This window comes from Balaenoptera ricei, chromosome 2, assembly GCF_028023285.1.
Source record: "Balaenoptera ricei isolate mBalRic1 chromosome 2, mBalRic1.hap2, whole genome shotgun sequence".
In the NCBI taxonomy this organism is placed as follows: domain Eukaryota; kingdom Metazoa; phylum Chordata; class Mammalia; order Artiodactyla; family Balaenopteridae; genus Balaenoptera; species Balaenoptera ricei.
In genome coordinates this window covers 78,752,968-78,777,263 of record NC_082640.1, presented here as the reverse complement: position 1 = coordinate 78,777,263, position 24,296 = coordinate 78,752,968, and the positions used below count along the sequence as shown (strand labels likewise).

Genomic DNA, 24,296 nt, shown 5'->3' with positions numbered 1-24,296 from the left:
TTTCATAAATTCAGGATCTGCATGATTTCTTCCAGTGAGTATAGCTAAAATGAACTCTGCTTTGTTACTTGATCATTACAAATATGAGGCAGGATGATTTGGTAGATATTCAGTACTTAATTAATTAGAGGTATGAAGTATTAAAAAATTACTACCACTAGCAAGAATTTTTACTGGAACAAAACATAGATTGGGTGCCAGAAATAACTTAATGTATAAGTTATTTAGAGTTTCCAGTTGCAGACTCTTGAAATGGCTCTGGGCTAAGATGCAGATGTTATTTCTGGTCTCTTTAAAAATAAATTTAAAATAGAGTAGAATATCATGGTACTGTTCCATTTCTCATAAATCGAAAGGATCTGGTACTTTCCAGCTCAGAAGAAAAAAATTACACAGGTCAAAGAAGAAATAAAAAAACCAGGGAGCACTTTCCTTAAGGGAGAGCTAACTGGACCCAAGATCAAATTGTTTACCTTTATGGTTTAAAATAATAGCTTTGTTTGCTTCTAGTTTTTGTTTTGCTGTAACCTAATAAGTCAGTAGTGCAATACCTTGTCCCAGTCTTGAAAGCTCATCAGAATTGCTGGTTTATTAAAGAATTTTAAAACCTGGATACTCTCCTCAACTTTTTTTTACCGCAGACACACCATTAGTGCTGTGATTATAGAGCCATCTGCAGGAAAATTATCAAGTTGCAACATAGTTAATGATTCTCTTGTGTTATTTCAAGTGGTAAATGAGAAGTGACAAACTGCAATTCATATGGGGAAAGAAATGGACAGCCAAGAGATGCAGGAATTACTAGGGAGGGGGACTCCCCACTTTAATTTTTCGAGGAAAACTGCTTTGTCATAGTGAGTTCATGATCAAGAGAAACATGAAGTTTGCTTCATGTTTTATATATTCTCACTAATGGTAGTTCTATCTTGTTTGAAGGGGTATTTAATGATTGCCTTTTAGAAGCTTTGTATGATCTGTCAGTTCTGTTCATGTTGATGTCAGAGGGATACTATTTAGTTACCTCAGAAAGAGATTTATCTGCTTTTCTCCTCCAGGAGGTATGGCTGTTTTTACACATCCTCATTTTGGTCATATGGTTGTCAAAGGGGAATTAAACAAGTGTTCTTTTGCCCTATAAATGCAGTTTATACAGCTGACTGTTTACATTGGCTATACAGATAGGTGTTTTCTATTTTGTTAAGCATTAAGCATTTCTAAAACTCATGTTAGGCTTGAGATTTTTGTAAAGAGATGATAAGAAATCTGATGTTTTATGTCTGAGACAGATGATGTGATTTGTGAACTTTAGCATGAATTTTACTCTGAGAAGTGTGGTGGGGGGGGTTGATTGCTCCTCATTTCCAATCAATATTCAAGTAAATTGTGTACCAGTTTTCAGACCAATCTGTAATATAACTCTGATTATTGGTTTGGCTAGGATTTAGGTACTCACAAATAAGGCATAATTGGAACCATTTTTTCAAAATATCACCTGAGGAAAGATCAGAAAATCAGGTCTTTGATGTTTAATATTTTCATACAGTGGAAAGACAGTATTTGGAAGCCTTTTTACTGATTGATTAGTATCAGCAAGATAGATGAGAGTAATATTGTTGAGTTAGAAGATGCATTATATGACTTCAGATAAATAGCATTATTATGTTTAAATAATAGGTACTGATTGTTAGTGGATCGGTTTGAGAGGGATGCATTATTTCGCTACAGTTTTAATTCTTGCTTTATTTTTTGCAAAGGTAAATGTTCTAAATTGTGAGAAAAAGAATATTTCTAAATATTAGAAAAAGAGCAGAAGACCAACTTCCTGAACACTTAGGAGTGACTTTATTTACAAAGCAGCATATACTATAACAATTTGCAATATAATGTTCAGATATAATACCTGGAATTTTTTGGTGTCTTATTTGGCATCTGATTTAGTTAGCCAGGCCAGCTAAAGTACTGCACATTTAGGAGACAGTATTCATTTACTAGTCATCTTTCTACATGCTAAGTAAGGAAGAGGAGACATTGGGGAAGGGTCTTTTGCTTTTGTATCTTTTGTATCTTCTTTGTAGATTCTCTTATTATCCTCTTAAACCTATCCTCTCCCCGCACCTCCCTTGCAACCAATACTGTATTAGTTATTTACTGAGTTTCGTAAAGCAGGAATATATAGAGTTCATTTGTGGAATTATTCACATGTGAACTTTGTTTAGCTTTGTTTTTTACTCTGAAAGTCTTGTTTTCCAGGAATTGATTCACTTAGAAATAATGTTGAAACTTTTCATGAGGAATCCTATGAGTGGGTTTTAGATTTACTTTTCCAGCCAGATCTTCTGGCCTTTTGGGACACTGGAATGTTGCCTGCTTATTTTAGAAAAATGTACAATAATATTAACCACTAACTGGCCTTTATTAATTAATTAATTCAAGATGTGTAATTCAGTTAAATTGAAATTTTCTTTTAAAAATTTTTTAGAATTTTAAGTCACTCTTGAAACATTCTTGTTTAAGATAGTTTTAAAAACAGATTTGAGAGTTATAGCAATCCAAATATCAGGGATAAAGAAGAGCTAATAAAATAAATTAAAATATTGCATGGGTAACCCCAGGAAATTTTGCATAGCTCTCCAAGGATGATCTGTTTCCCAGTCAACAGAAAAATAAGAAGGAAATAAGGGCCTGGAATTTAAACTGAAGTTGCCAGAAGGTCTCTACCTAGTAGGTTTTTTGGAAACATTTTTTCCTAAATCTTCTGGAAAGAAGTAAATTGCTTAGGCAAAACACATAATAGCTTTTTCTTATCTAGTTTAGGTCTGTGCTTGATGATTGTTGGAATGGCAATAAACATCACATCCTGAACTATTGAAGGCAGGGAAGTATATTTAAAAATCAGTGAAATGCAGTAATCCTCAAACCAGGAATAATCAGTTTGCTAATAAAAGATGTATGGCTCCAAGTCATATTTTTTCAGGGCTCTCTGACATTTTCATTAATCATGTTGCCAGTGTGTACAGTAATGCCCATTTTGCTATAAAAGTTGGTGAGTTTTTAGATTGTTGGACTAGGTAGTATGAATATTGAGTCAGATCACATAATCTTAGAATAACACATAAGTGATTACGTAGAATTGCGGGTGGAAACAATTCAGGATAAAAAGTGCATGACAGTTCAGAGCTCCTGTGCAGGCTGCACGTCTGTCTGAAATCAGGTTTAAAAAGTGGCCCTGTCTCCAGCTGACTCGTTTTGTCAGACTGAGTCATAGGATTAACCCTTGACATGTTCCTTCAAAAAAAAGAGGCAAAGATTAAACAACTGCATTGACTTAGAGCAGCACTTGATCCATCTATATGCATTTTTTTTCCTGTAATATGATTCTGCTTAAGAAAAAAAATTGTGCTGCAGCTGTTACATAGATTAAATTAGATTTTTTTTTAAAAATATTTTTGAGGAAGAGAAAAAGGACTTTATCATAGAAGATAATTTGTAACTGTGTTAAAAATATGTCTACATCAACCAGTTTTACTTTCTTTTGAGTAAGGCAGACTTCAAAAAGATGTTATTTTGGAGTAGCAAACTTGAAGGACATTACCATAGCATACGAGTAAAATACGGGACTATTTAAATTACCACCAGTTTTCTTGATGATTTGCTGTTTTTGAGGAATAAATTTAATGCCATATGTATGTAAACGCCCACGCCCCCACCTCTTCTCTCTTCCCTCAAGTTTCTACATCCACCCTCAGTTTCGGCAGTAGTGTATACCAAGTGATTGTGTTGGGTACATGGGGGAGGGGGGGCTCAGTCTTATATTTAAACACATGTATGGATTTTGTATCTGCGTTTTTGAGAGGAGGAATGAAAAGTAGAAGCAAAAGCTTTTAATTAATTACTCAGCTCTGCTTAGAAACTATTATGTTTCAAAGTTCAGGTTTCAGGTTTAATAGCAAGTCTTATCCAGTTCCTTAATAAACTGCTTTAGAACAGTAAAAGAGTATTATGCTGTCTGGTTTTACTCTGAACTTTTTTGACTTGGATATTTGTTTATTACTTTCAGAATACCATATAGTTGCCTCTAAAATAAAGAACTGTTAATGAAATACTCAAATTTTCATTGTGCTTTAATAGCCAAGATTGCAGAGTTGGATTTTACATTATGCTGTTTGTTTTAACAAACATCATAGTACTCTCTCTTTTCTGGCAAGCCCCAAAGAAACAAGCCTAACTACTGTAGGTGGATTTTTTTTTTAATCAATATATAAAAGTTTTCTCAGGTTGAAGCTGAACTTCCTACTGATTATAGGAAGAAAATGTTGAAGTGCTTTGTGGCTGCCCTTTTCCCCCAGTCCCCTAAATTTCTATTTTAAAAGTAAGTTTTGTTTTTTTTTTTTAATCATTAAGGAAAAAAGGAAATTTTATTTTGGATGGTTGATTTTCCTTTTTTTTTTTTAAGCTGTTCTGTCAGAGAGAGACTATGTCTATAAAAGACTAAAATTTACTTGAATGGTTTTAAGGCATGGCATTGTTAATTGTAAGTCAACGCTTTTTACACAGTTCTCTAAGGATTGAAATGGGTCTTTGTGGTCTCTCAGGAGGGAGGAAGTTACAAGCCACTCTGCAGACTGGCATTTTAATGGTCTGCTGTACAGTGATGTTCTTTTGCAGCTGCTGCTTAGCCTTTTCTATATCTGGAGGGTGTGGGGAGGTTTTATTGTTATTCCAACACCATCAGCTTTTAAAACATTATGAACTTAGCTGGTCTTATTTGATTTTATTGTTATCTTTTAATCAATATTTTTCATAAAAATGGGGGGTTTGGGGGTCCCTTATAGAATATTCCCTTAAAGCAGTTCTGCTTCATGAAAGGTGCCTTTAAAAAAGTGATGTGTCCCTTTTTGCAGCTTGTGAGCTGTCCTCTGATGAACAGTTTTGTGAGAACCTGCAAGGCACAGGGAGAAGAGATAGTACAAAGAGGTTTTCATGGGGGGAAATGAGAGGAAAGAAAAGTTGCTATTCTGTTTTTCTGGGTTAGAATCCACACCAAAAGACAAATTGAAATTTTTTTAAATAATGAAATATGTTTGTGTGTGAGAAAGTATTTGCAAAACAATGTCTAAGACCTTTTGACTTCTAAGTATAATGAATTTTTTAAATCTATGAGATGTTTATTCCCACACTGATTATTTTTCCTTTTTGAGAAATTTGAACATAAAAATATGAATATATTAAGTGTTAGTTAAGAAAAATAATGAACTTGGAGGAAAGACTTCCAAGAAATATTTTTTAGTTTATTAGCTACAGTGCGCATTTTGTCTATACATACCAGCCTTTCATATTTTCCTGTAAGGGAAAACAAAACCTTGTTTGTTTTTTCTTTTTAATTATTGAATTGCTTAGTACATATTCTAGGAGAGTGCAGTCCATTATAAACTTTTAATTGGTGTTATGAATGAGGAATTTAAGGAGCTTTATAATTGAAAACCTATATTAAATATTTTAAAAACAGATCATTTATTTTCAAAATAATTTTTTGAATTGTTGGAATGAGCTTTTTCATGAAATGTGTTCCTTTCAAATTTCTTTCCATACCATTTTTATAACATAAAAAATCATAGTTTGTTCTAGCTAGTTTAGAGGTACTTACATGACAGGTCCGCTTTCTCCAGGAAGTGACTTTGTACAAGGCTTAACTGTTTAGATCCTTCTTGTTACACATGATTCAGTGTTTCCAATTCCTGATTGCTTGATCATGTGTTTATCAAAGTTAGAAGCAACTGTAGGCCATGCCAGATGGTAATGTTGCTAGAGGTGTAGCAAGCTAGGTTTCCCTGCTACAAGTGCTCTAATTTAAACTAAAAATAGGCTAGCAGATCTGTCAGTTTGTCTTTCTTTGAAAGAGACATACATACTATATATATGACAATATTAATAATTCCTCTGGATATTTATCTCCAGGACACTGTATCACTTTTTATTATTTAGCACTTGTGGCTTGTATTTTTTTTTAATTCCAAAATTTGTCTTATTGGTATCCTCCACCAGCGTGAGGACTTGATAGAGATTGAAAGAGGTTACTTACAGCACAAACCCTCCCTCTCTGCTCCGTGAGTTGGTTCCGTCCTATTTTGCATAAGTTCCTTTTGAGTAGATCATGTGTGGATGCATAGTGCTGAAGACTTAACTCTGTTTGGCTGTGTGGATGTATGTCTTGGAGAGAAGCTGTGTGCATTAGCTGCAAACAGTAACATTTTCAAAATCAACATGTATTGTGCTTATCCTGTGCCTGGAATGGGCAGCAATTCTTTGATGTATTACTACAATGGAAAAACAGTAAGTCTTTTTCTTTGTTCAGATAGCTTCTAACTGGTTTGTTTAAGGGAAGGGAGGGTAGATTAATTACTTTTTACTAAAACCTGTGAGGTTTTGTTTTATCATTTTCTGTAATATGTTAAGATTGTATGTTTCTTTGTAAGTAAGGTTAGCAAAGTTGTCTTTGACACAGTTACTCAATAGTTTTTGGCTTTTATTTTTAAAATAATATAGAAAATAAACTTGAATTTGTGGGATATTTTTTTAATGCCTGATGTCTTTACTAGTAATGAGCTTGAAAGTACATTTGTTTTAATGTTTTCTTATATTGTAAACATATAATCTACATGTAAAATACATATATAACACAGAGAGAGAGAAAGAGGGAAGATTACTTGATGCTTTGTAGATAGAGGGGAAAGATGAAAGTCATCTTAGATATTCATAAAAATAACAAGTATGAAGCTCTGGGAATGATTAGGGAAGCAGTCAGCTAGTGAGGGCCGTATTTCCTGTTTGGAGTTTCAGGTCCGGAGCCTGACTTTACTCAGATACCATCTGTTTCCAATCAAACTAGAATTTTGACCCTGTACAGATTCATAAAATAAATCACTATTTTTCAAAGAGTGCATTTATACATTTTCCAAAGAATGTATTTCTGGTCGATTTATAGCACATGGTTAGATGTTTTAAAATAATACCTTTCTGTGTTGCTAAGTAAAACTTCTCTGTTTTTTAAATTAATTACTCAGTATTAATTACTTAGTATGTTTCTACAAAAATATCTTTAAGTCAGAGGATTTTGTGTATTCTAAAAAGAAGGTGAACTTCTCTGGAATATTCAATAGGAGTTATCTTTATTAGATAGTTGATAAACATAAAAATGTTATACTAGTGAATAACAATCTTGGGTTTATGTCAGGAATTCAGTATTTTCCTCCTCAATTTTTCCAAAACAATGTATTAGCTCAGGTGTTTTATTAAATACGTAAATGACTTTAGCGATTTTTTTTGGTCAGGAGTGGAGGCATTTTTAATGTTAATGTTTGAAGTTACAAAAAAAATTAATCACATTTTCCTAAAATAGGTATACAATCAGTTATGTTGGTCCGTTCCCTTTTTACCACTTGAAAATGTTTTAAAGTAGCATATGACTTTAACCAGTGTACGTGAGAACTAATGAAAGCACTTTTTCGTTCTCTGACTGCTTTGGTAAGGCCTCTTTGGACTTCGTTAGCATTTGGTTCTTAACTTTTCAGTAAGCTTTCTTACTAGATGACAATCAAGCCAAAATATCCTTAAACTCATTAAAAAGTATGTGTTCACACTAGCCTTATAAACAGAGCTTTGGAGAATGTGAGAGGTAGATTTAGATGGGTAGTATAAGTGAAATAACTTGATCTCTATGTAATTTCCTTGGCAACTGTCTTTCAAATGTGAAATTTTTTTCTTTTATGTCCAATTCTAAGTAAAATAGTCTGAAAATGGTGTGTGTGCAAGTTTAGTAAAATTAATCATACAGGACCCCTGAAGCAGAGAGACTATAACTCAGATTGAGTTTAGATTTTATTCTTTCAAGAGCACAGATCACTCTATTACAGCATTTCTCTTTGTTCTACATTTGGGGGTGGAGGGGTGGGGGAACAGCTTTGATCGTATTAAGTATTTCCAGGCTTACGGTAGATGACATGGCTGGTATGTTAGAAAAGTGTAGCCTGAAAGTTGATAGCCTGTGCTTGATATAGGTCAAAGGTGACTTTTATGTTCTCGAAAAATACGTAAAGGATGATATATTTTCTTAGTCCTCTGTATCATAAGCCCTTAGTCTTATATGTGTTTTCTTACATGTATTTTATTTTTACCACATCTAGTTTATTATTATTATTCTAACTCTTCAATAAGAAAATCGTATAGTATGTAATTATATTATCCAAAGACTATGGTAAATACCTCATCTTTGTATATATTGGGAAATGTCTACCCATCAATGCTTTATAGTAAAAACTAGCACTTTAAATTAATATTGCCAGAGTCTAAGTGAAATGTATTTCCTCACTTGAGTTATGGAATTTTTGTATAATTCTCATAATAAACCAGTTAAATTTAAGCTCACTCTTTAACTCCATTTTATCAGTTTATCTTAAGATGATAGGACAGATTTATATTTTGAATATTAATATTTTGATTTCATTTTTAAGATCGTTTTATGGGTGTTATGAAAGAGTGAGAAATCCTGAGTGATACTGGGCTTAAAGAAAATGCTTTCCTTTTTTTTCCGGTTTTTATTTTTAAATTTTCAGGTTGATTTCCATATATTTATGGATGCTTGGGGTAATTTAATAAATAGACTGAACAGACTCTAGGAAAAAATAGATTAATAAGAGAAGAGCCTTTTCATATTTTGTTATTTAAGATTATGTGGCTGTATTGTACTGTTGGAAATATAAGAGGCTTGGGCATCTATGTGTAGAAAAGAAAAGGCAAAAATGTTAACCCTGTTTTCCCCACTATCTGAAAAGAGAAGGGGTTAATGTTTTATATCACATGTAGCTTTTGTGTAGCTGTATTATGTACCATGCTATAAGATATTAATATGTGTTTATGATAAATATGGGACTTAAAATCACTTTGAATATTTTTTGAACTTTGAAAAATAGCAAGGAATAATGGATTTCTGAGATTCCTTACTTATAAAGAACTTGGCCTGCTCTCAGTTTTCTCATTGATATGACTCAATTGTGTCCTTTATGCAGAAAGGTAGAAAGTCTTAGAGGTAAAGGAAGGGAAGTTTTGGGAGGAGAGGATTCCTGTTCTCTTCACCTTGGGATTCTGGAGTTTCAGCCTTCCTCTGATCTCATCAGCCTCCATTTTCTAGGCCTTGAACTGAAGATGCTGCAAAGTGTTCCAGGTATAAAAATTGCAGCAAGTACAGACATGATGCTCTTTTCATTATTTCAGGGGATTATTTTAATATTATTAGAGACAACACAGAAATCCAAGTTTTAAAACTCAAGCTTAGAAACACATTTTGAATATTCACCTTCTTTGTATGGAATCTGGGAAAGAAGAGACAGGAACTAACATGATCATAAGGGCTACTCTGTGTCAGGAACTACGCTGGGGACTTTATGTTTACCTCATTTAATTCTCATAACCACTCTGTCATTTAGCTGTTACTAGCCTCCTTTTATAAGTAAGGAAAAATTGGTGCTGGGAAGTTAGGTAACTTGTTTAAGCCCCACCCTGTTAGTTAAGTGTTGAGGCCAGAACTGAACCCAGGTCTGTCTCCTAAGAGCAGGTTTTCTCTTTTCTATCATCCAAGGACAAGTAAACTAGTCTGCATAGCAAAGGGCCAGATTTCACTTATCCTTACTACTGGTTGTATCCAAGTACTCCATTGGAAAGAAAATGTCACTGAGAAAAACACTAGGCCATTTACAAATAAATATATTTTGCATATATGATCAGACTTAACAATTTTATGAATGCTAATTGATATGGTCAGTCAAGCAGCTTTTTACTAGTTTCTATTTAAGATGAAGAACTTAAAACTATCCTAGATATGTTTTTAAATGCAGGAAATTAGCAGGCCTCTTCTAATAGAACTCATAGTAGTGAAAATTGGTATAGCCATGGTTTTGGCACCTGCCTCCCCACATAATTTGTATTATCATAAGAATTAGAGCAGCAAGTAGCTAAAATTGCATTGTAAATACTTCTAAGATTTATTTTTCAAATAAACATTTTCAGTTAATAAAAGCACAGAAACCAATATGAGAGTATATAGAGCTACATTTCTGTTCCATTGGGGATTTACTGCTAATTAACATGAGAGAGGAAAGTATATAATTAATTAATTCGAATTTCCAGGCTGTCTATGGGCCCAGTAGGGTTAAATCTAACATTTGTATGATGAGGAAAACATGAAGTCATTTAAGAATTCTCTGAAGTTGGAATGCTAAAGACATTGGATGACAAGGAGTTTAGCTTAAATCTGCTTTGATTTTTTTTCCCTTTATCAAAAATATATGAGACTATATTCTAGATATGAATCCAAGAAGGTCTTTTTTTCTTGATTCAAGTGGACACAAATACCAGGAAGTTAAGCCCCTGCCAGGAGAGTATGTTGTCACGGGTCAGGTTTATTAATCTTTTAGAAGGAAATTTATGTCCCTTTCCACTAGCTCATGAACATATTGAAGACAGGGATCAGGTGCTGTATTGTTAGGTCTAAATATTTTTAAAATGTAGATAGCGAAGTGACACTCATTGATTTGTTCAGTACATTATCCTAGCATACAAGTTTCAAACCCAGTCCCTTAAAAATTCCATGGTTTATCTCTCAGGAAAAAAATTTGTGCTTATTATAAAAATGATACTGGTTACAATAAAGAACTGATAAAATATGCCCAGTGATGTTAAGATTAATTAAAATGTGCTTGACTTACCTAAGATGAAATTCTCACACTTGAAAACCACTATTACTCAACTATACTTTTTAGACAGCAGCAGTAGTAATTGATTTTAAGCTGCTTTGTACTGAAAGCTAGAATTCTTTTTTCTTATCATCGTTAAAAAGGAAATTTTACATTATTTCACCGCTAAACGTTCTGCGGAAATTCTTGGGAAAAGATATTGGTCCTTTTATTTATGAGTGTTGAAAATATGAACATATATTTATGCCTTTTACAGAAATTTCAGTTGTGTTTTTATCAGGCTAACTAATTAGATGAAAAGAATCTTTCATGGATAGCTTGTGTGTCCCTGAGTTAGTCCTACTTCAGACATTTTGCTTTATGATGCCTTTTGGTCTCAGTTCTTAACAATATTTAGTACTGGAAGTATATAAATACTCCCCCCCCCCCAGGCTTGGAATTACCATAAAAACTTGAGTAGTAGGTTGGACTTTATGGCAAAATTTACTACTTTTATGTAATATTAAAATACTGAAAACATTGAGATATTTATCAAATCTGTCATTTGTTTAAATATTCTTGGATGTTAGGAGATTCTTAAATTAGACTGCTATTTCATGTACTTAAATTTTTAAATGTCTTTTTCTTTTGGGTTGTGCTTGTTTTAATTTTGATTAAAGAGGGAACCAGGAAAGTGGGAAGCCCTGAAGTTCAGAAACTTTAAGATTTTGACATTTATGTTAAAGATACGCTTTTTATCTGAGTTTATGCATAAGGTCAGTATGCATAGAAAACAATGGATCCAAAATGATCAGAAAAATCAATAGGGAATAGTTTTTAGGAAATTTCTTTAACTTTTAGTTAAATTTCTTTAAGTAAAATTTCTTTAACTTTTACTTACTTAGCACTCTTACCTCAGTGAGTCCAATTATTTAAAGCAGAAATTTTACTTACTCTTTTTTAAACAGCCTCTTTTTAGTAAATTCAGGTCCCACAAAATGCAGAGGTAGAAGGAAACTGTTTATGTACATTATTGTGTGTGAAACTTGCATAAGTTGACCAGCAGTAACTAAAAAATTCTTATAATAATTACCTAGTTTTTCTTTCTTAGTTTTTGAGTGTTGACCCTTAAATGTGCCTATTTTTAAAATCAGTGGCCCAGAGGTTTAATTACAGATTTTAAAGCTAGAATTTGAGTTGGGTTGGGATTTTCTTTTTTTCCAGTGACCTGAACTGTTTTGTTTGTTAGTTGTCAGGTTTTAGATACTCAGCTAGATCTTGAAAAATTTTTATTGCTTAATACAAAATATAGTTACATAAAATGAGATAAATTAAGTGTTTGCTCCTGAATATAGTATCACATTTTTATTTTAAAATTATGATGGTAGGGTAAATTAGCCAAATGATTTTGTTTTGCCTTATTATTTTGGTAAGTTGATAAAGATTATGCTGGAGATGATTTATGCTATTAGCATAAACTTTTCACACATTGGAGGTTTAATGTTAGCATTAAAGTGTTTAATGGTATTTAACATATTGGAACTTAAAGAGAACTGCAAGTCAAACCACCTTGACAAAAGAGCTAATAGGAGCCTAAACATAATGAAATATCGGTAATAATTTCTGTGTTAGAGCATGTTCAGAAAAATTGATAAGCTTCTCCGTCTTTCTTCTTTCCAAATTAGATAAAGGTGTTCCCAAAATGTTTAAGAGTTTTGGTTTTTGTTTCATAGCCTTTGGAGTTTATGAGACTCCTAGAATATTTCTTTCAAAATAATTTATCTAATTTTAAACTGGTGGGTAAGGAAGAGTGATCTCATCCTGTATTGTTCAATATAGTAACCAATAGCCACAAATGACTATTTAATTAAATTAAAATTAAAAATTCAGTTTCTCACTTGTACTATCCACATCTCAAGTGTTCAGTAGTCACATGTAACGAGTAGCTACTGTATTGTACATAGATACATTACCGTCTTTTCAGATATAGAACATTTCCATTATTACAGAAGCCTATTGGACAGTGCCCGTCTAAAGCATTCCTCTCATTTTCTGTGGAAGGGTATCTTAATTAAGATATATAGCGAGCTATTCTCACATACTAAAGAAAATTCCCAATTCATTTCCTCATCATTTAGAACATTTAAAGATATCCGCTACCACACAGGCTTTGGATCTATTTTTAAAAGCATAGGGAATGGCATCATCTTTTAACTCATCACTGGATGTGACAAGATAAAAAGAAAAAAATATCTTTTTAGCAGAAGCTTCTACTTTTTTTCATCTTTGCTGAACAACTATCAGAAAATCATGCCTTTCTGCCTTACAGAGATGTTTCCAATATTAATTACAGGATGGATGCACTGAAGTCAAGAGCACAGTGCACAGCTCCAGCTTCTAAAGCTAAACAGAGAGTGGACTGCCCTGAACTGGGGTGATCCATATGACTAAACTGAATCACCCAAGCAGGAAAAAAAGGAATGTTTTTGCTAACTTGACTCCAATTGGTTTTATGAGCTAAAACATTCCAAGGATAATTGTGTAATCACTGTATAGAGTAATGTAAATATTCATCCCTGAAGTACTCTGTCACTCTTAAAAAGTAAGTTTGGGTTGATGGGATGAGGACAGTAGAGATATTACTGTGAATTTATTCTTTTCAAACATACTTAACAATGAAAGGGAGGAATCTGTTAGATTTTCAGTTATATTCGTTTAAGTTGGGGTAAATGTTATGGTTCTGTTCACCCAACACTCAAAATTTCTCTCTTCTCCATTCCTGGAGGAGAAAAATTAAGTACTTGAGAAAGAAGGACATTCCCACATGATACCTACTTTGAACCTGACATTCTGAAATGGAGGCTAGAATTCTAAAGAAAATTTCTAATTACCGCATTTCAATAGAACATCTTAAATTACTTAATTGTACTTTTTCTGTTTCTTTTTAAAATAGTGTGACTCCTGGTAGATTTTAATCACCTTAAGCACACATATTCCTTTCTCTTAATTTTGTTTGTTGTGATACAAAATCATATTTAAGATTTAAATGTGTGATTAGATCATTAACTAGGAAAAAACTGGCATCTATGTGCAGGTGATCAGATGACATAAGCAGTCTGGTTTTAATTTGTGGCCAGTACTGATTGTAACTAAAAGAGACTTGCTCTTTTTGTGGAATTGGCTGACTATTTCCCTACATCTGGAGTTAATAAAGTCTTTGAGACCACATCAGTTGTGCTTTGCCGCAAGAACTCTTTGATCTGAAAAATCGCAACTGGCACAACTGCTGCTTCATAACATTGCATCTATGTTTTTGCAAGCTATGGTTAAGATACCAAAAGTAAAGTTTTTTGTCGTGTGTTAGAAATGCTGTTAGATGGGCCTCTTTGAGAACCACGGTTTTCAAAACATTTTTATCATGATAAAAACTTTGAACTTATGTTAGTAAATAAATGATAAACTTCTAGTAGTTTAGAGTTTTTACCATTTTCATTTATAAGATCTATTCTTTAAAAGTCCATTTATCTTTTTCAAAGTCTATTTATAGAGACTAACATTAAAAACAACTTTGCCCTAAAATGAGCCCTGTGTTCTTAATACAGCTTCAAAGTTTTTACATACGAGAGGCAAGCAGGCAAGCCTCTTCTGCTTCGTGTGTTTGTCTTGGTTTTCTTGCTTTCCATGATAGTCATCAATTGACCATTATCTGATCAGCATATTCTCCTTTATTTACAGCGATTTGTAAATCAGTAAAGTCAGCAAAAGTTCTTTTGTAAATCAGCAGAAATTCTTTGCTTTTGTAATTGCATACATTTAAAAATTTTTTAAGTGTAAGTTTATCTTGTATGGAATATAGTGAATTGAATAGAAATAAGGATAAAGAAATATATATTGAGAGATTATATATAAATTTTAACTGACAGATTATGTAGATTTTTGTGTGTGAAATGACACATCAAAACTGGAGTTTTTCATAAGTATCATTGGGAGGTTTATATACTGTTTCAATTTATAACCTAGATAGAATTAGAGAATTTTATATTGTATACTTTTAGATCAGTGATGGTATACATAGTAAATAAGCATTTGTGACAAAAACATGTTCTAATGCTGTCTTCTAAATTTTATTCTCATTTGTATTTTCTTTCTACATCTGTGGATATACTCTTTTTTGTTGTTTGTGGTTTCAACGTAGTTTGGGAAAAATCTGTATATTATAAAGGGGACAGAGGACATCTAGCTAAAGCTAAATTTTGATGCTGAAACTTGATTAAAAGAAAAAAGTACAAAATTCCTTTCCTGAAAACTTTTCCTGTCTATCAGCCTATCTAATACATTGCAAACACATTTGTGTATATCCAATTCTTTCATTCTAACTCTGTCTTTATGTAATAGCACTAAACTAGAAAAATATGTTTAATATGTATAATGCATAATCCCCTATCTAGGATCCTTCTGGGTAATTCTTAGGAATATATCTTGTCCCAGACTTCTCAGGTACCACAAGTGTGTGTTTTCCCCTCTGGGATGTAAGAAGTAGGAAACTAACCTGAATGCCAGTCCATTAAAAAGACACACCTGTGCTTGTAATAGCATGGCTAGCAAGAAGACTAAAAATGGACTTTTTAAACTTTTATCTAGGGTGAACTGTATATATAAGTAGGATGATGTTGGACAAAAACTATAAGAAATAGCAGTTGAGTACTAAACAGGGACAGTATGTAGCAGTGTAACTGCTCTTATAAGAATTCGAAAGTTGATATTATTAGCTGATACTTAGTGAGTGGTTACCATGCTAAACATTTTCGAGCCTTCTGTGCACCTTAGCCATCTTGAGGAATCCAGGTGGTTTTTGTGGTTTTTGTTTGTTTGTTTTTTGGGGGGGGGTGTTTTGTTTTGTTTTGGCCGCGCGGCTTGTGGGATCTTAGTTCCCCAGCCAGGGATCAAACCTGTTCCTTAGGCATTAAGAGTGCAGAGTCCTAACCACTGGACCGCCAGGGAATTCCCTAAACATTTTGTATGTATTATTATCTCATCTAATCTTCCCATCACCCCCTGCTCCCCCATGCAGGTAATGTTAGCACCATCTTACAAATGAGGAAGTTGAGTCTCAGAAGGTTAGGTAATTTGCCAGAAATCTTTACAGTTAGTTAATGCCTCAGAGAAAGAATAAATGAAAGTTTAGGTAAATAAAAAATTGGCTCCCATTTTAATCTCTGTGTGTGCTTCCTCCAGTTTTTTATTAGTGCATAGGAATGTATGCTGGATAAAAATATCAAACTGTGTGGAAAGGCATAAAGCAAACGTTTTCCTCCCCAATTATAAGTCCAGAGGTGTAACCATTAAGTTTCTTACGTGTAATTCCAGAAATCTTCTGTGCTTATGCAAAAAATGTGTATGCTTTTTTTACTAATCCTCCCATAATTTTATTGAGCTAGTTACTTTCTTCCACGTTAAGTGAACACTTTGAATTTTTATTTTTGATTAAAATTTAATAGATGTACCCTTATCAAACTAAACAAAAGAAATATGTTTCATACACTGCTCACAATAGGACACCTTTCCATTCTTCCTGACTCCTGGTTTACTTTTACTTTAACAGACCATGCATCACCTTAAGTGTTACTTACTTGTTTTCCTTCTTGGTTTCAGTAGTCATCATGAGAATGGTTTGATCATGTTTTGATTATTACAGTTATTTGGATGCCCATTTAGTTTTCCAGAGAAATGACAGAGTTGGCCATTTGCCAATTCAAAATGTTCAGACTTTGTTTATCTGAAGCAAAGGTTTACCAAAGGAAATTAATACTGCTCTGACAGATTAAATGAGACTTTCCTGAAAGCTGTGCCAGAGCTGAAAATATACTTGAAATTAAAGAATTAAAACCCCTGAGCAGAACTTGGTTTTAATTTTGCCAACCCTACTAAGTTAAGGAAGTTTCTGAACAATTGTGTTGTGCCTTTCACAGTTAACTTTTAATAGTAGTAAAGAATAGTAACATTTAATCTAACTCGTTTTGATTTTGGTAAATCTTGTAACAGTGAAAAGAATGAATTTTATGAACAAATTCATAAAATAAAACAAATTTTATTTCATGCTGTATTCAAAAGACATTAGTTTCCACTATCACATTTTGAATCATGAGCCTATACGGATTTGTGTTTTGTAAACAAAGTCAACATTTGTGACTTTATTCAACCACCTGATGTAATTGTCACACAAAGATGCATTACAGGGATATTTAGAATAGTTTTTTCTCTAGTAATCAGCAAAAACAAACAGGTAGATAATATCCAAGTTAGACGTTATTTATGAGGATTTAGGCAGTTTATTTGGATTTGTGGTAGGCCTTTTTAGATATTGGATAGGCCTTTTTAGGCCCTTCAGGAAACACATTTTACATAAGTGGTATGACAGTCATTTACATTTTAATTAAATTTCCTGTCTAATTTTAAGGTATATGCACCGTCCCCAAATTCAGATGACTTCAACCGTGAATCTCCTAGTTATCCATCTCCCAAGCCACCAACCAGTATGTTTGCTAGCACTTTCTTTATGCAAGGTAAGTACTGCCAGATAGTTGTCAAGTACTACAACAGTTATCTCTTGTATATTAGCTAATATTTTAAAGTTGTGAGGAAAGAGAATATCTGTATAGAAGTTCAGACATTTTTTATCTAGATATGTTTGGTTGAAGCAAATTAAAATTTAGTTTTAAAGTTTCCTATTGCTAATTATTGCTGACTGCAATGTAGTTGGATTATTCAGCGAAGCATCAGAGTGCCCATCTAATATTGATTGAATTTATAAAGGACTTCAGTTGAGAAAAGTGAGTAAAGCTGCTCTTTCTCATTTTAGGATTTAAATGTATAAAAGCTATTAGCAATTTTAGTTTCTTGTTTAAATTACAGATTCATATCACCCCTAGAATTATCAGTGCAAATAAAAAGTGAATATCATAGAACAGAACAAGACTTTAAGAGAGAAAAAGTGTTGCACTTCCTTTCATTCTTGTCTAGCAAATCATTTTTATTTGGTCTTCTGTGGTTTTGGACTATGGGAGCAATAAATTACTACATAAATGGTTCCTTGACTTTACATTGGAGAGTGAAGTCATTGCTAACACATTTCTTTTGAAGGCTGACTATAATATAGTCATTATCCATCACTTAGGTTCTCTGTAAGAGAAACTTCTTTATTCTAGTTTGAGAATGTTTGGTATAATATACATTGCTTATAGATTAAGAATTTTTTGTATATAGGTATACCATTTAACCAAAAGTTAAATCCAACCTATCCCCAAATTTGGAATTTTTATTGTCCTCCCTGATATGAATTTAGGTCTTGTGAGGATTTTTATAATGACCTGCCTACTACAGTTTAGATTACTTTTTCTCCCTCTAACTATAAAGCTTTATTCCTTCATTTAACATAGTAACTATACAGTTTGGAGGGAAGAAAACTAGATGAAGACTAGGTTGGAAAGGGGAGGAAAAAACATATCTGGAGGGTACCCTTTGAATTTTTATAGCATCATCAAAATAAAAGAAAAAATTTTGGCTAAGGAAAATTTTATATTTCTCTTTTTGTCTTAGATGGGACCCACAATTCTTCTGACCTTTGGAGTTCATCAAATGGGATGAGCCAGCCTGGTTTTGGTGGAATTCTGGGGACCTCCACTTCCCACATGTCTCAATCCAGTAGTTATGGCAGCCTTCATTCACATGACCGCTTGGTAGGCTGTAACACATGACTAGGGTGCAGCAACACTTTGTCCTCACTTGTGTTTCTTTTTGGATTACAAGTGTAAGATTTGATTCTGCCAAAACTTCTGAATTTTGAAATACTTCTAGGCTTACTTCATGCCTTTTGAAAAAGTAAATGACAAGAGTAGTGCTCTTCAGCTGCTAATTTATGATGTTCTTTTTAACCTGTTATAGTAGTTGCCCAGTTATATGTGTGTATTATTCAGAAAATGTATTTAATAGATCATGTCTCTTTCCCCCTTTCTTTAGAGTTATCCTCCACACTCAGTTTCACCAACAGACATAAACACAAGTCTTCCACCAATGTCCAGCTTCCACCGTGCCAGTACCAGCAGTTCACCTTATGTTGCTGCCTCACACACCCCTCCCATCAATGGATCAGATAGCATCCTAGGTGAGCTTTTTTAGGTTGGCAAAACTCCCTAAAACTGAATTTGGCGATTTGTAGTGAATCCCATATTTTTCAATACATATATATATATTTTTTTGTTCTTTTCATATTTTTTTCTTCCAGCTTTATCAAGATACGTCATTGACATATAGCGCTGTATAAGTTTAAGGTGTACAGTGTAATGATTTGACTTAAATACATCATGAAATGATTATCACAATAAGTTTAGTGAACATTCATTATCTTATATAGATACAAAATTAAAGCAATAGAAAAAATTTTTTTTCTTTGTGATAACCCTTAGGATTTACTCTCTTAACTTTCCTAAATGACATACAGCAGCGTTAGTTATATTTATCACGTACACCCCCAGTACTTACTTATAACTGGAAATTTGTACCTTTTGACTCAACGTATTTTTTAGTATTGAGTTTAAAAATGAAAGAAAGGAAGAAAAGAAACTTTCTGTTTTTCATTAATGTACAAACTGGTAAGGAACCCATCTTTACTTTAGCTTACTAAACACAACACATGCAGAGTATTTGCAGGTTTATTGTGACAGATGTGCAACAACAATGGAGAACACCATTGAAATAATGGCAGAGTGCTGAAAAGCATGCCTGCTTGCCTGCTAAACTTCTTGATTTGTTTTCCTCTTTGAAATACTCAGGAACCAGAGGAAATGCTGCTGGAAGCTCACAGACAGGTGATGCACTTGGAAAAGCTTTGGCATCTGTAAGTATTGAATTTACATATTTTGCTGAATGATTTTTACACTGCTGAATGCAGTGATTAGATTTTGTGGGCAGTATGCGTCATAGTTAAAGGGTGTAGTTATAACAGGACCACTTCATTACTCATTTAGAGCTATTTTCGGTTTGTATTGATTTGTACTGCCCTTAAAATAATTCACGAGAACACCTTCCCACCCTATTCCCACAAGAACTGTCCTTCTAATTTCAATTTAAATATCTGTTTTTGTCTTAATGCAACAGATGTAGGGAAAAGAAAAAGAAATTTGGGCATTTTGAAATCTAAAGCACAGATTACTGAGGTTAATAGTTCAATCTGTTTATTAGTTTTAAACATATACTTTGTGAGTTGCCCATTAAAATAAGTCAAGTGGAACCAAGAAACATAACTTAGTTATTCTTCTGAACCAGAGAAGGAAGTGCTTTTATAAGGATTTTTTTCTAACATGGAAGGTATTTTATATTTTTTTTTTTAAAGGAAAAAATAAGCATCTGCTGCTGATTCAAGACATAGGAGATGAGAGCCTTCCCAAAAAGGAAAAAAACAGATTCATTGAAGAACCCACGCTAAAATGAGTAAAACTAATTTGAAGGAATCCTATAGTATTTTCCTCAGCAAGTAGTTTACATCACACCAGAATGTTAATGACAAAGCAATGAGTTGCTTTAATAAAGGCAGTGATCGGTTTTAATATATGATCCTTAAAACATTGAAACGAAATCCATTCTTTTGGGAGAACATTTACCAGTAGTCCATAAAGATTCCAAATCTAATTATTTAAGAGGCTCTTCTGCTTTGTATTTTCTAAAGTTTCTCCTTAGGCTTTTTCTTCCTTTCTTTTTTCCTCCTGAGTGATATGCCTCTCAGAATTTTCACAGAGTTGTCTTACTTATGTCTTACTATGAAGTGCAGTTAACTCTGTCAAACACATTTGCTGCTGTTCATGGGGAAGGCAAACCACTTAATGTGTGAGTAGTAGGAAGCAACTGTTGAAATTTAAAGAGATAAACCTCTTTGTGAATGGTTTCTGTAAATAAACCTTACTCCAGAGCAGTACACGTTTCTTGAGAAATGAAGCCAAGTCAAATTCATCTACCACATAGTGGTGGCTCACACAAAATAGAGCTCAGTAAATGTTTGCTGAATTCAGTCTTGCATCATATGACAAAAATGATGATGATGATAACAAAACCCACAAAAATATCATCTGTAATTTGTATGCTTACTAGGTGCTAGGCACTATACTAAGCATTTACATGCGTCGTTTCATTTAATCCTCAAGAAAGCCCTGTGAGGTTGGCATTATTATTCCCATGTTACAGATGAGGAACTAAGGTTTAAAAGGTTAAGTAACTTTGGCTCAGAAAGATTAAGTAACTTGCCCTAGGGATCACCAAGCTAGGAAAGGTAAAGCCTAGATATTAGATTAGATCTGATCTAACTAGCTTCACTTTCAGAAAGACCAGTGGTACAGGGACTGTTATTTTACAAGGTGTTGATGAGGATTAAAGGGAGTTGTCTCACTTATTCTGGACTTATTCCACATGATGAAAACTACCTACTTTGGAAGAAAATTATTCTGTAATATTAAATGAGTGCCTCCCAGGTATTTGATTGACTTGCCGATTCCTTCTGCTGATTCTGTAAGAATCCAGTAGCAGATATTTCACAGGTAGAAAGACAAATAACATTTGAACTTTCGATACTAGACAACTTAAAAAAGTATAACCTGCATTTCAGGGGCTTTTTTCTCAAAAGTTTTTGTTTATTTCATTCAAGGAAAACTTCCATAAAGGATCCTTGGCAGATAGGCAGGCAGGAATTTGTGATGTTCTCAGTGGTCCTCCAAGCTCCTTTTCAGTTACCCTTCAGGTCCTTGACTATTCTCCCATATTACGACCAACATACTAGCTAAACCAATTGGCATTTGGAAAAGAAAATCTAAATTCAGTGTGAGTGGAAGCCAGGGGAGGATGTTTAGTCTAGTTAGTGGGTGGGCTTTGGTTGTCATGGAAACTCAGCCCTGTCATCCTGTGTTGTTACTAGGCAGGAGCAGCCAGGTCATTCCATAAATCATTTCTGTCATAGCTGACGGTGATGCATTCCATCTGCTCCATCACGGCATGCCATAGTCTGCACACTTCAGACCCCTTCCTTCAATCCATCTCCTGCCCCGCTCTGCACTAGACACCTCCCCCAAACACATTCTTTCTCTAACTTCCATTACAAACTCATATTCACTTTAGTGCTCTTAGAATGTCCTGAAAAACAGACAAAAAAATACATTGGGGATAGGAAGGATTAGAAGAGATGAGTAGAAGGAATTTTATGAGGATTACATTTGAGAGTCTGACATGCGTCTCAGAATTTGATGTTAGGTATTACAGATCTTTGGAAATGGTGACCATGAGTATTTGAAATTTTAAGTTCTATAGAATGTGACGTTTTAAATACAGCATCTAGGTTTAGATGGAGAAATGCCATGCTATTGCCATTAGAAGTTATTTCTAATAGCTCCCCAAATGTCTGATACATGTCTTAGATGCCCTTTCATGTGTGAAACAGAGGTTACATACAACCTTTGTTCTTCAGTTTATGTATTAAAAAGCACACAGAATACTGGGTGATTAAACATGTAAGGCCAGATAATACATTCGCAAAGGTTCCTTTATTTTAGGTTTAAGCCTGGATAATTGTGGTCTTAATCTCAGGATAGCTAGAAAGAGAATTGTACATGAAAGTATTTACACAAAGTTCCCAAAGCCCTATGGATTATGCATTAGTTTAGATAATAAACTAGGGTAGATAGAGGGAAAGGAAAATCTGGATATTCGTGCCATTTCTGTGTTTCCCTGAACGTCTGCCAGACAATAACCCTTTAAGATTGTGCCCATGGAGAGTTATATAGAGAAGAAACATCTGGTTTATTTCAGTGCCTAATACCATATCAAAACACTTGGTCTTTAATTTAGAGGAGATCAAACAAGAAGACTGTTGGACTTTGTTGATTATATCAGACTTCTTTGTGACAATTTATGTTTTGATTTCTACCTCAGAGCAAAGGAAAGGGAGAGAGTATATGTATGTGTGTGTATTGTGTATGTGTGTGTGTGTGTGTGTGTTTTAATCTAGATAGTTAAATGGTCAGTAGTCTCTAACAAAAGAAAAGAAAATTCAGGGAAGTTGATGTTTAAAAGTAATTCATGAAATAAGTTTCTTTGTTCCTTAGACTCAATAACATTAGCATAATAAAGATTAACTGAAATGTGCACTGTAGTGTTTAAAAAATTGGGCTTGCAGTTCCAAGGTTGGGCTTGGGAGCACTCCATTGTTTCTTTTTTGTCTGAAGCCCTTTTCATTAGCTTCTGGCTTATTGGCACCCTGCTGATCGGAATAGACCGTGACTGATAGGAGGAGGAGCCTCATTTGTTGCAGTAAAATGAGGCATATTACCGTTTAAGCCTGGCAGAAGGTATTGGGAGTTATTCATCATTGGTCACTTAACAGTATGAGGACCACGGACTGCATGCAGAATGAGTTCTTACTTTGTGTTTATGCTCTAGATTCTAAATCACTCCCATCCCCATTTTTTAAGTAACTGATTTTTTTTCCTTCTCTTTTTTTTCTTTGAAACATCTATGTTAGGAGTTCTTTAAGGTCAGAAAGTACAAAAAGTAATGTATTCCTGATTTAGAATGCTCTTCGTCAAATAAAGCCTTATGTTTAGAATTTCTTAAAGTAGCACAACAGTTTCTGTAGAATCAGTATAGTTTGTCATTTGGTAATAGAATAAATATGCAGAAGTGAAGTTTAATGACATGATCTGTGATCTAAAAGGCTGTATTATTCTGCTCTTTTAATGTTGTTGCTCCCTTCCCACATGCATGTTCTTTTTATGAAAGTAAAAGGAACAAGAAAAAGTCCTGTAATTTGCCAGGCTATCTGTCAGTTCAGGAAAAGTATTAGTAACAATTCTGTCTGTCATCACTTTAATTTAGGGCAAAATAGAACCAGGGAATGTGATGAGTGAGTGGAGAAAATGCCTTTTATTATACAAATGGAGAAGGTGCTTTTGATAAAAACACCAGAAATTATATGTTGATATGCTTTTGGTACTGCTTCTCCTGTTTTCACAGTGATTTTTAAGAGCCCACACCCATTTTATATATAACATCATTTTGCTTAGTCATTGCAAGGTAGTCATTGCAAAATGACTCTAAAGTATAAACTTCCTTCTTTGAGATAAAGAAGTTGTCACCAGTCCTTCACGTGCTTAGGGATTATTTAGCTGTAATGGCAGAGTTATCAGGGAAAATAAGGGTTGATAGTCTGCTTATGTCCTCAAAAGCCCATACCTGCCTAACGATGTGGTATGGACAGCTTAGTACATCAACACTAATTCTCAGAAATATTGGAACCTTACCATATTGTTCTCAAAGCTTATACCATAAAACTGATTTGTAAATGAATCCATCTTTATAGTAGTATCTTTTTCTCCCCTTGGTATTCCTGTTACTGAACCCCACTATATAAATGCTGAGATAAACTATTTACTGAATTCCGCTTTTTTATCAAAAAGTATTGTAGCAAATTTCAAGTGCAATTTAATCGCTCAAGCTTTGTTTTGTTTTTTTTTTAAATATTGAGCACCTACTTGTGCA

The 24,296-nt window shown here is 33.7% G+C and overlaps 1 protein-coding gene across 10 annotated transcripts in view; it reads left to right on the top strand.

The window, feature by feature from the left end:
• TCF12 (transcription factor 12) overlaps positions 1 to 24,296 on the top strand; it is a 373,055-nt gene that overhangs the window by 305,411 nt on the left and 43,348 nt on the right. For 7 of the 10 annotated variants that reach the window (XM_059913202.1, XM_059913200.1, XM_059913209.1 and 4 more), the window contains 4 exons: positions 17,182 to 17,287; positions 18,321 to 18,460; positions 18,741 to 18,885; positions 19,553 to 19,617. In XM_059913202.1, coding sequence (XP_059769185.1) covers positions 17,182 to 17,287; positions 18,321 to 18,460; positions 18,741 to 18,885; positions 19,553 to 19,617 — 456 coding nt within the window. Of the gene's footprint in view, positions 1 to 6,083; positions 6,331 to 17,181; positions 17,288 to 18,320; positions 18,461 to 18,740; positions 18,886 to 19,552; positions 19,618 to 24,296 lie in introns of those variants that run through there. The other 3 variants (XM_059913207.1, XM_059913208.1, XM_059913206.1) reach the window with 2 other exon arrangements.